This window comes from Octopus bimaculoides, chromosome 5 (genome assembly GCF_046866305.1).
Source record: "Octopus bimaculoides isolate indiv1 chromosome 5, ASM4686630v1, whole genome shotgun sequence".
NCBI classification, from domain to species: domain Eukaryota; kingdom Metazoa; phylum Mollusca; class Cephalopoda; order Octopoda; family Octopodidae; genus Octopus; species Octopus bimaculoides.
In genome coordinates this window covers 129,822,244-129,836,276 of record NC_142932.1, presented here as the reverse complement: position 1 = coordinate 129,836,276, position 14,033 = coordinate 129,822,244, and the positions used below count along the sequence as shown (strand labels likewise).

At 38.0% G+C, this 14,033-nt stretch overlaps 1 protein-coding gene across 1 annotated transcript in view; it reads left to right on the top strand.

Moving 5' to 3' along the window:
- The window catches only part of LOC106868193 (uncharacterized), a 94,427-nt gene that overhangs the window by 63,739 nt on the left and 16,655 nt on the right, over positions 1–14,033 (top strand). The window contains exons 3-4 of the mRNA XM_089353062.1: positions 4,515–4,612; positions 7,484–7,610. Of these exons, the coding sequence (XP_089209188.1) occupies positions 7,550–7,610 (61 nt within the window). The 5' untranslated portion in view covers positions 4,515–4,612; positions 7,484–7,549. The remainder of the gene's footprint in view (positions 1–4,514; positions 4,613–7,483; positions 7,611–14,033) is intronic.

The following is a 14,033-nucleotide window of genomic DNA, read 5'->3' as shown; positions in this document are numbered from 1 at the left end:
TCCTCTACAGCAAGATATCTATTTCTGTCTCTCTGTCACACTCGAACCTTTCATCATCTGACACAAGATTACCTCTTCTAATCACCCCCACCACCACCACCACCACCACCTCTCAAAGATTCCTTGTCTTGCAAAGTTACTTGGTGACCCTGCCAGTGCAGGTGCCACTTAAAAGTACCCAGTCCACACTGTGAAGTGGTTGGCATTAGGAAGGGCATCCAGTTGTAAAACAACATGCCAAAACTGACCTCACCTGTTCGAGTGCCATGTAAAAAGCCCTCAGCCTACTTTGTGGAGTGGTTAGTGTTAAGTGTTTCCAGCCATAAAAAAAAACCTGCCAAAATAGACACAGAAGCATGGCACAGGCTCCTGCCTGGCCAGCTCCTGTCAAACCGTCCAACCCATACCAGCATGGAAGGAGGACGTTAAACAGAGATGATGATGATGGACTGAGGATATGCACAAAATGCTGGGAATCTGCTGCTCGTAGTTGACTTAGTTGCTACTTAGAGTGAAGCCTTTCTTTTTTTTTTTTTTTTTTTGGCGTCCAAATCAGACAACTGACCAGAGTTCATTCAGTTAAAGGAATGGTTAAACTGATTTGGCAGTAAGAAAATTAAAAGTCCAACCTATACTCCAAAACTAATGGCATACCAGAAATGGCTGTGCAAACAATTAAGTCTGCATTAAATAGTTCCAGTCCATCAACTGAAATGTTTTAATAAATATTTATTAAAGCTTCTGTTAAATCAGCCATTACAATGCAATTGGTGGATACAAATCTTCTCCAGCAAACAAACTATTTGGCAGTCAAATAACTTCTAAATATTTTTTCCCTGAAGCACATCTGTTAATCATGAAAATACTGCCAATGGGTCAATGTTACCAGCTTCTTCTGTGGAGTCGCTTCTTCATTAAGTGATTTCAGGTTAAGATGAATTTTTCAAAATACTACTGTTACTAATCTTCACTCGCCCAAACCTCTCATATTGTTAACACTACTAAACCATACTAATCCTCAGAGAAACTTAGTAGCACATTGTTACCTTGCAGGAACTGTAAAAATGGTAAAGAATTTGTAAGCCACGAAGATATATTGACCAACACACTTCGTCTTTCATGGTCGTAGAAATGTTACAAGTGAGACAGAAGCATGGCTGAGGTGTGGGCATCATTGTAAAGATCACTTCACAATCTTAGTCTCAGGCCCACAGTGCAGCAGCAACTTGGTGACTTCTACCATTGACTCAAGTTAACCAATAACTTATTATTATTATTATTTGACAGAAACTGTGGTTGCACATATATACATACAGATATGCAAGTATATATGACAGGCTTTTTCAGTTTCCATCCACAAAATCCACTCATATAAGTCTTTGGTTGGCCTAGGGCTAAAGTAGAAATCAGTTTCCCAAGGTGTCACAGTGGGACTAACCCCAAAACCATGTGGTTGGGAAGCAAACTTCTCAGCCACACTTCCCCTCATATATATGTTTTATATATATATATATATATATATATATATATATATATATATATATATATAGTTCAAATTTACAGAAAAACAAGACGAAAACAGGTGCAGAAACAGCAAGCAAGTGTAATGGTTTGACACTCAGGAAGAATGGAAAATTCATTTATGTTTTGAGCCTATGCTCTTCGACAGAAAGGAATGAGAGAGGGGAAGATAGTGGGGGGGTGGACAATTATGCAAATAAACAAATTAGGTACATTAATTACATTAAATATATCAAATATAATAGTTGGGGTAGGAACTTCTTTGAGCTTCTCTGCATTAAGATCTGAAATGTAAGATCTTCCCTACTCTGATGATGGAGGTCTCATTCAATGTTGATTATATTGTATCCATTACAGCCACATATTGAGATGAATCACATCTACCAGCATTGTTATGGATCTCTGAGCCCCGCAAAAACAGCTGTTGGACTTATAACACCTTTCTTCCACCCTTTTAATTTTCTCTGTCATTTGTACTCTGTGTAAGTTGGACTTATTAATATAAATATTTATATATTTATACGTAGAAATCCATCTTCTGAAAGTTTCCACCTTTTGCATGTATACATATAGACATACTTTGTATTTCATATTCAAACTATTATAATTAATATATTTAATGTACCTAATTTGTTGATCCACATAATTGCCTCTATATCTACTCAACTTGATCCCTCTTACAGCCATTCTTTACTTTGCGGTACGAATCCCTTGTAAAGACACCGGAGTCTAAGTTTGAATCTTTGGAGCACTACTTAGTGTCTCTTATATGGAGAAACTCTGGACCTCATCAGTGGACTACATACGCACACGCACACGCACACACACACACACACACATGTATACACTTGAAGTGGAGGGACATTGTTGAAAAGGGAGACCCAGGAGGACAAGGACAAAGTATTGAAGGCTGATCTCAAAATACTGAGCCTAACAAAGGAGATGACAGAGGATGAAGATAGGAGGCACATCAAGAAGACCCACCCACCACAACAGAATTGAGATCCTAAAACCATGATGTCCCATAATAAGCACTGGTGGTAATGCCACATAAAAAGTGGTTGGCTTAAGGAAGGGCATCCAGCTGAAGAAAGCAAACCAAGATAGACTTTGGAACCTGCCTTGGCCTAGCCATCCAACCCATGCCAGCATAGAAAACAGAAGTTAAATGTTGATGGGGACGGTCATATAAGAAGAACATCCACCTATAGAAGCCTTGCCAAAGCTGACACTAGAGCTCAGTGAAGCTCTATAGCTCACCAGATCTTGTCAAACCATCCAACCCATGCCAGCATGGAAAACAGACACTTGACGTTGTTTTTGGTGATGAGGAGGAGGAGGAAGGGGAGGAGGATTCTTTCATCCTTCTACCTGTTTCAGTCATTTCAACTTCTGCTAGATTACTACTTTAAAAGGTTTTTAGTTGAAACAGTCAACCTCAGCAATTATTCTCTGTAAGCCTAATACTTATGCTATCAATCTCTTTTACTGAACTGCTAAGTTACGGGTACATAAACACACCAACGTCAGTTGTCAAGTGATGGTAGGAGGACATAGACACAAACACACGCAAATAAATATAGACTTATAATATATATACAACAGGCTTCTTTCAGTTTCCGCCTACCATATCCACTCACAAGGCTTTGGTCAGCTTGAGGCTACAGGAGAAGACACTTTCCCAAGGTGCTACACAGTGGGACTGAACCTGGAACCATGTGGTTGGGAAGCAAGCTCCGAATCACATGGCAGCACCTGTGCCTATTAGGAGGAGGAGGATGAGGAGGAGGAGGAGGACAACAACCACGATGGTGATAATGATGATGTAAATGTATGAATGCACTCGTGTACATGCATGCTTGTGTCTATGTGTTTATGTACTTACATTTATTCTCTACAAGTGTCACTCTCAATGACTGGTATTTTTGTCACTTCAAAAAAAATCATCCACACACTTTATGCTTTCAATGAGGTCTGAAATAAAAGTTCCCTTACATATATATATGAAAGAAATTGTTGTATACAGTGCTCAGGTGCACTACAACACTACAACTAAGAAAAAAAAAGGCCATCAGGTGTACTGTTGGCAGATATCAGGAAGCATGGAAGTTTTGAAGGACGTAGTGTCTCAACAGCTAATGAGGGATACGGGTAGTTTATTCCATGGTCCAGCAATTCTGAGCGTGAAAAAATGTTTCCAAAAGTCATGGCTGCTGTGTTGTTTTTTTGATTTTGTAATCATGTCCATGAGTGTTTGTCATATGGAACTCAAAAAGGTGTCCAAGGTTGTTGTTACTTGAAAAGCAGGTATGGGCTAGTGACAGGAAGGGCATCTGGCTGCAAAATAATGCTTTGATTATATGTATATATATATATATGTATGTATATATGTATATATATGTGCGTGTGTGTGTCTAACCAATGCTAGCACTGAGAAACAGAACTAAAACAAATGAGTGAATAACATCTGTGTGTGTGTGTGTGTGTGTGTGTGTGTGTGTGTGCATAAAAGTTATTATTTCCACTTCTTGCAGGAGATTGTCTGAGCCAAAACACAGTTTCATCATGTTTACATTCCTGCTTGCTAAGGAGTGGAATAAAAATACCCTATTACTTGTAAAAGCTTAAAGGGGTTAACCACAAGAAGAGCATCTAACTATAAAAATACTTCCTTAAATAAATGCCTGTCCAACTTATGCCAGGATAGAAAGACAAACAAATGAACAAGTGAACAAAATGGTTGCAGCATGATTAGGACTATTCAAAATGGCTACTGTCCCAAGTGAAATTTAGTTTCCTCGTTTGTTTGTTGGATAATGTTGCTGAGCTACGAGACTCAGTTGTAAGAGCTGAGTTTTGGATCTTTCTCTTTACTATTGTAAACATTGCAATTATTTTACAAGAAAATCTTCTTGGAATGAGATTTAAAAATCATAATTCATTTTTGATCTATTTTCCATATATTTCTAAGGGCCTTTAAATTTTCTTTGCAGCAAAATATTATCATGGTTTTCTTTGGCAGCGACCCGATGACCTTCTCTCACAGCCTATATATGACAACAATGGTTTGATTGTAGGACTTCAGTCAGCAGTAAGTATAAGATTTCATTGTATACAATCAAGGAAGACCATGGAAATCTTATTCTAATTTTTACTCATCTCATATTTTTAATTAGATGTGATATTCTCTTTTCAGTTAACCTTGACCAGTTGTGTCCATATATGTTGTCCATAGTTAAGAGAATGCTATCTTATTTCCTGTAGTAAGGAAAAAAAAATCCTTAACAAAAATGCTTATGCAATTAAGAGAAGAAAACCTTATATCAATTTAAGTACCCTTTCTTACGTTTGTCAGATTAATAATCACTGAATCACTATATCAATATATCATCCATACACGAACATTTCTCTTGGCAACATGAATATTATTATTAGATGTTTTTTTCCTTTATATAGTTTGTGTATTAATCCTAACTTGGTTGTTACTTTTGTGCCGACGGTAACTCTGGTCAGCTCACTCACTTGCCATATGCAATATTTAAGATGTTGAAAGGCGGCGGGCTGGCAGAAACGTTAGCTCACCGGGCGAAGTGCTTAGCGGTATTTCGTCTGCCGCTACATTCTGAGTTCAAATTCCACTGAGGTTGACTTTGCCTATCATCCTTTCGAGATTGATAGATTAAGAACTAGTTGTGTACTGGGGTAGATTTAATCAACTGGCACCTCCCCCAAAATTTCAGACCTTGTGCCTAGAGTAGAAAGTAATATTTAAGATATTAAGTTGGCAAAATCATTAGCACATCTACCAACTCTTCACTCTGAGTTCAAATCACTCATGGGCTACTTTTGCCCATCACCCTTTTGGGGGTCAATAAAATGAAGTACCAGTCAAATTCTGAGGTCAACATAACTAAAATTGCTGGCTTTGTGCTTAAATTTGAAACAATTATTTTTTAAAAGATTATTATAAAAAAATTAAAGATAATAATCTTTAAATGTAAATGATTATCAAAATAATCTTTATTAGTGAAATTTAATTATTATGTTTTATCAGATATTAAAAATGAAGTATTTAGATGAGAAATTAGTTTGGATAAGCTCTTTGATATAGTTTCATATACAATGAATGCTGTAGTTATTATCTTTATACAAACATCCTTTAGTATTTAAGGACATTTATGAACATAAATGAAGTAGTTTCCATTGTCAATAATAACCCTAACTGCAACAGCAATTCACCTTGATTATTTGTTTAAAGAAAAATCAAATAAAAATTCATTTCTGTTTGATTCTATTTATTCTGTTATATAATTTTTGAAAGAATGAATGAAATCCTTTCTGTGTAGATGTATTCAAAATAGAAAAATCACTTTTTAACCCAAAGAAAATTTCATTTTGTCTTTTTAGCCAATTCTCCAATAGATTGTATAGTTTACTGTAGAGACAATGCAATTTCTCTTTTTTTTTTTTTTTTTCCTCCTTGAAAGACTGGACATAGTACAAAACAGGACATTAGGTTTCTGAAGAAACTGTTTTGTTCTTATGCTTGGTTATTTGTAGCAGTAATGAAACCAATCTAATTTATTTTAATACTTCTTTACTTGCAATTTCTGCATAAAATTTCCATTTCTGTTCATCTGTACAAGTATTCAACCCAAGTCATTTATGTTTCTAAAGTATAATTATAATTAAATTTCTGTCTTAAATTACAAATTTGCAATGAGACCTCCAACAATTACAATAACTCACAGACTGACAATTATTGGCATTGCATCAAGAATATTCTACAACTATCATAACCATTTCAGAAATCAACTGTTGGGTCAAAATAGCCAGTTACATAATAGTTTTTTTAATACCATTTTCTAAACATAAATAACTGACTTTTGCCAGGCACATTTCATGCAATGTGAAATGTTTTATATCTCTATATTTTTCTTTGCCTTTTTTTTTTCCCCTGTAACTATTCTCAGAGAATGTCACTATTATTTGTACATGTGTATGAATCACATATAATATCTTTTATCAATACCTTCTCTGCCCCCCCCCCCCCACACACACACACTTCAGATTCTTCAGAACAAAAATAGAACTCTGGAAGATATTCGAAAGTGTGGGAGCTCTTTATGCTTGAACACATGTTTGAAGGAGGTTAAAAAGAATCGAAACAAAACAAAGTTAGTCGAAAGCTTTCTTTGGCAACTGTCCAGTCCACTTACTATTAGCAGTTAGTGCCATTATAAAACCTTTCTTCAAATTTTTCTCAACAAAGAAATCTTATGCTATTCTTTGCATCTTCCTCTGTTTTCCAGCAACTTGCACAACTGTTCATTATAAAACGTAATAAATGTTCCATTTCATTGTATGTCTTGTGTACAGAGCATAGATTCTACCTCTAGAGTTACTGGTGAGTGTATTGTAGTATTTAGAACTGTGGTGTTTAGAACTGTCATTATTTAGTTGAAGTGGAGGTAGTTGTTGTCAAAGTAGTTTCAATATGCAATAAAGTTCCAAGTCAGAAAATAAGTTATGATGTCTTTTGAAATTTTCTGAGTAATTAATCCTATTAAGTGTTCATTTAATTCAGATCAGTTAATAACCTTCGTTTGAACACAAATCAGAAGATTCCTCTCTTTTTGGAGGTGGATATGTAAAGCATTAATATATCTGTTATTTACTTTACTCAACAAAGAAGAGATTCCACCCTAAATTATCAAGCTGATGCAGAGTGAATTTTGCACTATGACTGTTATTTAATTGATTTCTGAATGGACAGAATGTTCTTCACGCTCATATGAGACCAACACTTGTAAAACATTTTCTTCTCTGCCATGCTAAACAATAAAAAAAAAAAAAATATCAAAATGCAAAAATATTTTTCATTTATTTGTCAAGTCTTCCTTGTATTATTTTCCTTCTGATTATTCTTTGGGTTGAAATTAGAAATATGTCTGAATTTCAGATCAAAGGCCGTTTGGAAGGTTTTGACTCTAACAATAACACTATACGCATTCCATCACCAAAAACGATGCCTCCATTTATGGTGGGTGAGACCATTAAGAAAGATGTAAAGTTATATACTCTTACAGGTAAGTATAGACTTTCTGGCATAACTTTAATAAAATTAATCAAATTTATGTTTTAAGATTGGATGGGCTTGTATGGATTAATTTGTATAATAAACTTGTACCTTACAGCCATCTACATTACTATATACCATGTACCTGTGGATGTTTATAGCTTGATGCATGGTGTGAAATGGCTGTGTGTGTGTGTGTGTGTATGTATGTACGTATGTATCTCATTATTCCGTTTTATTTCAAGATTTCTTGCCAATCGAGAAAGAGTCGGTTTCTAACCAAAATCCAAGACTCCTTCATAGAAATTTCAGCATCAACAACAGGATATTTTTGCATGTATCATCATCATAATCATTTATGGGTTGGACGGTTTGATTGAGGACTGACAAGCTAGGAGGCTGCACCAGGCTTCAGTCTGTTCTGGCATGATTTTCTACAGCTGGATGCCCTTCCTGGTGCCAACCACTCTGAGAGTGTAGTGGGTGTTTTTATATGCCACTAGCATCGGGGCCAGTCAGGTGGCACTGGCAATGACCATGCTTGAATGGTGCTTTTTACGTGCCACTGGCATGGGTACCAGTCAGGCAACAATGGCATTGGCCATGACAAAAATTTCACTTGACTCAACAGGTCTTCTCAAGCACAGCATATTGCCCAACGATTGAAGGCTGCTTTTAAACAGGGCAGTTATATGACATTGGCATAGGCCACAGATACAATCTCTCTTAGTTTGCTGGGTCTTCTCAAGTACAGCATATCTCCAAAGGTCTCGGTCACTTGTCATTGCCTCCATGAGGCCCAACGTTTGAAGATCATACTTCACCACCTCATCTCAGGTCTTCCTGGGTCTACCTCATCCACAGACTCCTTCCACTGTTAGGGTGTGGCACTTCCTCACACCGCTGTCCTCATCCATACACACCACATGATCATTGAAGCCATCTCTCCTGCAGACCACATCTGATGCTTCTTCTGTCCAACTTTTCTCTCAGGGTGCTTACATTCTGTGGTGCATGCACACTGACATTACACATCCAGCGGATCATACTAGCTTCATTTCTTTCAAGCCTATGCAAATCCTCAGCAGTCACAGCCCATGTTTCACTGCCGTGTAGCATGGCTGTCCGTACACATGCATCATACAGTCTACCTTTTACTCTAAGTGAGAGGTTCTTTGTTACCAGCAGAGGTAGGAACTCTCTGAACTTTGCCCAGGCTATTCTTATTCTAGCAGCCATGCTCACAAAGCATCCATCCCTGCTACTGACTTGGTCACTTAGATAACAGAAGTTATCAACAACTTCTGGTTTTTCCCTTGGCATGTGATGGAATCTATTTTCTGTACATCTTTGGTGTTTATTGCCCCTGTGCGAGTGAGTGTCCTATTTTTGCTGTCTCCAAACATGTATGTATGTCTCTATTTTTTAATGATTATAAATCTTACACTGAGGAGAGAACCAGTTTCCAACAAAATACAAGGCTCCATCTTTGGGATGTAGTTAACACAGACAAATTCACGTTCAGAACTTGAGAAAAGTCTTGCATATTTTTACTGTTCCACTCACAGATTGCACTTGTAATGTACAAATTAGCCGGTTGATTTCTCTTTCTGAAAATCCCAGTTTATCCAGATTCTCCTTTAAGCATTTACGAACAAAACCTAATGCTCCAATTATTATTGGTAGGAATATGAATTCATAGTTTGGATAAAGAAGCTGGAGGTTTTGAAGCAGTTGTCCATAGATAGCCTCTTTTTCTTTGATTTTCAAAGAGATATCTATATCTGCAGGGGAGCTGACCCCTACGACGGTACATACCTTTGCTCCACTGTCCCAAACAACAATATCCAGTCTGTTATGTTTTAAATTTGACAGATGTTTTGATGGGAATATTCCACCGGTATCCCTTGAATTGGTGTTTATGAATAAATTTTATAACTGAGGGATTTTCTAAGTTTATTTCAGGACAGTCTCTTTTGCAGATAGCATTGAAAATTGTTTTAGCAACAACATTGTGCCACATAGGGAAGTAGAACCGTGATGACATTTTAGGACAGCTGCTAATTACATGCATGATGTCTTCCACAGAAACATGACATAGCCTAGACATGTGGTTGCACCTTGGGACTGCAAGAGCATCACTGTCTCTCTTATTCACCAGGTACTTCGGAGCAATTTCCTCTTCCTGGATTGCAAATGCATAGCCTTCAAAGTGTGATGTAGTGGTCTTGTGTCCAAGAGAGGCTGTGTTTCATGTTAATTCTACTGTCTTCTTCAAGCTTCCAGACAACATACCCATGCATGGTCTATTTTTGTATGTTGAGTGCTTTCCATCCAGGGCTTCTCTGGGGTAAGAGAGCCTAGCTGTTTTGGGGCTATATAGGAGATCATCAGGAAGAGAGCGTTTCTTGAGGGTTTCAATGCCAACTCCTATAATGTTGCTCACTTCACTTTTCAGCATTGCATTTATATATTTATTTTTGCTGCTGTTGTTTAGCAGATGTTGCCTGATTGATACCATATGAAGGCCGTCTAAACTGATCTCAGGCCTCTACCACCTTCATTTCATGTACAGATTTTTATCCACTGCATGCAATTTTCTGGATACAGCTAATGAGATTGGATCAGAGTATATAAAGAAGACAAAATGATGTTTGGAACATCATTGGCAATGATATCTAAACAAGTGTGTCCCATGTACATGAGCAAATTCTGGAAAAGACCTAAAAGAAAAACAAAAAAAAACCTGAACTACAAAAAACTCCTGGTGTGACAAATCCAGATTCCAAAGAGTGATGCAACATCCAAAGGTTAACGAGCCTACAAATTTAGGAAAACACATCACACAAAACTTCAAATCAAAATAGTAATAAAACAAAAAGATCCAGCAGGCTTACCAAAATATTCTCATAGAATGTGACCAAATGAGGTTTATTTTTCAACATAGTTCCCCTTGTGGTCCATACACTTCCTCCATCAGTATTGCAGTGCTTAGATCCCATTGGTTAATAAGCTTTCATCCTATTGCTCAAAGTCATCAACAGCAAATATGACATCATCATCACTGTGATACTGGTTCCCAGCCCAGTGTTTTTCCATGTTGGGGAACAGATGAGAGTTAGATTGAGCTAAACTAGGAGAATAGGGAGGGAGATCAAAGCCACAAACATGCACAGCAGCAGACATTGAAACCAATGACTTCTGTACTGGAACATTGTCCTGAAGAAACAAGGCCCCTTTTGTCAGTTTTGTTGGGTATTTGGTCTTGATAGCTTTTCATAACTACTTCAGTAAGTTGGTATAGTACTCTCACTTTTGGAAATATGCTGTGTGTGAGAAGACCCGACAAGCCAAGTGAGACCATAACCCGTGGCCTTTGCCAGGGGTGTAGCCAGCCCACTTATGCGTACCTTTCCTTCATTGGACACAAAACCCTGCTTGCGAAGACTTGTTGAGGCAAGTGAAATTGAAATCGAACCAAATTCGGTGACTGGCACCTGTGCCAGTGGAGTGATAACAGTACCATCCAAGCATGATCGTTGCCAGAGCAGCAATCTGGCTTCTGTGCCAGTGGCACATAAATAGCACCATTTGAGCGTGATTGTTACCAGTGTCGCCTTACTGGCACATGAAAAAACATTCAAGTGAGGTCATTGCTTGTGCTGCTGGACTGGCTCCTGTGCAAGTGGCACATAAAAAGCACCATTTGAGCATGGCCAGTACTGCCTGACTGGTCCTCGTGCCAGTGGCATGTAAAAGCACCCACTACACTCTCAGATGAAGGAGGACAGTGTAAAATGTGGATGTTGAGGAGAATATGGATAAGAAAATGTGGAATCAAGCAGGGTAGGGTGGGAGGTAGTGGAGGAGAGAAAGAGAGAGGGATTATTGTCAGTACTGAAACACTAAGTTACTGTGTATTGGGTAGAGACAGTTTGGCACAATCGGTTATTTATAGGTCAAATGATAGAAGATAGAGGAGAAGTGATGAGGAGAGTGTGATGTAGTCTTTTATACGTAGACCAAACGAAGAGTTAGAGTGCCATTAGCACAGACAGTAGAAAGATGAGAAATAGAGAGATACGCGAAGAGCATCAAGAAAATTATAGTGCGTCAAGGATGTTATGGATGATAGCAAATGTAGGCTTAGCAACACACACACACACATCCTGTTTTTTTTTCTTTTAGGCTGAGCAAATTAAAGTATTCCATTACATTTGAGACTTATGAATATGTGTATACAGTATTTTATAACATTTATGACAACTTGAGTTTCATGTTTCAAGAAAGATATATAATTGAGCTTATTCCAGCAATCACCACTTCGTTACTCAAGTAGTCTTAGGTTATAACTCAAGATGGTCATTAGCAGCTTATGATTTTCCAAGAAAACAAAAAAAATGTTGCTTACGGATGAATGCAGCTGCTTTGGGAAGAGTGATAACTCTTCGCTATTTAAATGTGAGTTGCACCCCTTGGATAGTCAAGTGTTTATGACAAGAATTCTTTGGTTAAGGAAATAGTTTTAAATTGTTGGAGTGTTTAAATATTTTTTTATCACCTGTTTCGTTTCGTTTGGTGTATTTGATTAGATTTCTGTTTCATATACTTCTCACATGTCACTGCATGCCTGATCTAATTAGCAAGGTTCAGCGTGAGAATTCTTTGAAAATCAGCTATAGTTGCAGTGCAATCATGAAGGAATCAGCTCAAGAGATACAGTGTGTGTGCATGTATATATATATATATACATATTAATGGTAATGGTAAGACAACAAAAGAAAGAATGAGACCTCAATATCATGTAAATAGAGGAATTTATCTGTAAGACTCTGAGTTTCGGATGTCGGGGCAAAAAACTGCAACTGCTCCGACCAAATAATTGTCACATATTATATTACAGATACATACATACATATATATATATATATATATATATATATACATGCTTGTATGTATATATATATATATATCTATATCATCATCATCATCATCATTTAACGTCCATTGTCCATGCTGGCATGAGTTGAACAGTTTGACCAAGGCTGCTAAGTTGAGGGGCTGCACTGTACTCCAGTCTGATTTGGCACAGTTTCTATGGCTAGATGCCCTTCCTAACACCAAATACTCTGAGTGTGTAAGGGGTACCTTTTACGTAGCACCAGCCAAGATGCCAGTTACGTGACACCAGTATCTGCCATGACTAAGATTTCACTTGGCTTGATGGGTCTTCTCAAGCACAGCATATTGCCAAAGGTCTCGGTCGCAAGTCATTGCCCCTTTGAGGCCCAACATTCACAGATCATGCTTCACAACCTCGTCCCATGTCTTCCTGGGTCTACCCCTTCCACAGGTTCCCTCCACAGTTAGATATCTGTACTTCTTCATACTGCTGTCCTCATCTATACACATCACTAGGCCATACCAGTGTAGTCATCACTCTTGCATCTGATGCTTCTTATGCTAAACTTTTCTCTCCAGATGTTTACATCTTGTCGTAGATGCACACTGACATTGCACATCCAGCAAAGCATACTGGTTTCATTTCTTTCAAGCCTACGCATGACCTCAGCAGCCACAACTTATGCTGCACTACCATGTAGCATAGCCTGTGCACACACAGGCATCATACAGCCTGCTTTACACTCTGACAGAGAGGCCCTTTTGTTGTCAGCAGAAGTAAGGAGCTCTCTGAACTTTGTCCAGCCTATTCCTATTCTTGCTGCTACTCTCTTGGAGCATCCACCTCCACTACTGACTGGGTCACCCAGATAACACAAGCTATCAACTATCTTCAGCTTACCCTACTGGCGTTTGATGGAGTCTATTTTCTGTACATTTTCAGTGTTTATTGTACTTTTGTACCTTCCACACACAAAAACTATTTTCCTAGTTAACCTTCCCCTGATATTGCTGCACCTCTTACGTGTCCATAGCTTATGGAATTTCTACCTAAGCCTTTCTCACAGGTCGAGTAGAGCCATCTACTTCAAGGCATTTGTAGTTTGTCTGCTTTTCTACTTACTAATACTTTGGTTTTTACCTTCCGATTCTAGATCTTGCTTCCACACCTGAAATTTCTTCTCTAGTTCCAGTAGTGATTCAGCTATAATAATAAGGTCATCAACATAGAGGAGCTCCCAGGGGCAGCCCATCTTAAATGATCCTTGGTAAACCCCTACTTGTACCCTGAATTTATCATTACACTCATTGCCAACTCACTCCTTACTTATTGTGTCCCTGTACATGGCTTGTACAACTCTCACCAACCACTCATATATCCCTAGTTTCCTCATTGACCACCAGATAAGGGATCAAGGGACCTTGTCAAAGGCTTTCTCCATGTCAACAAAAGCCCAGGATAGAGGTTTATCTTTGGCGAGGTACTTCTCCCGCAGCTGCCTTACCAGAAGTATAACATCAATGGTGCTTC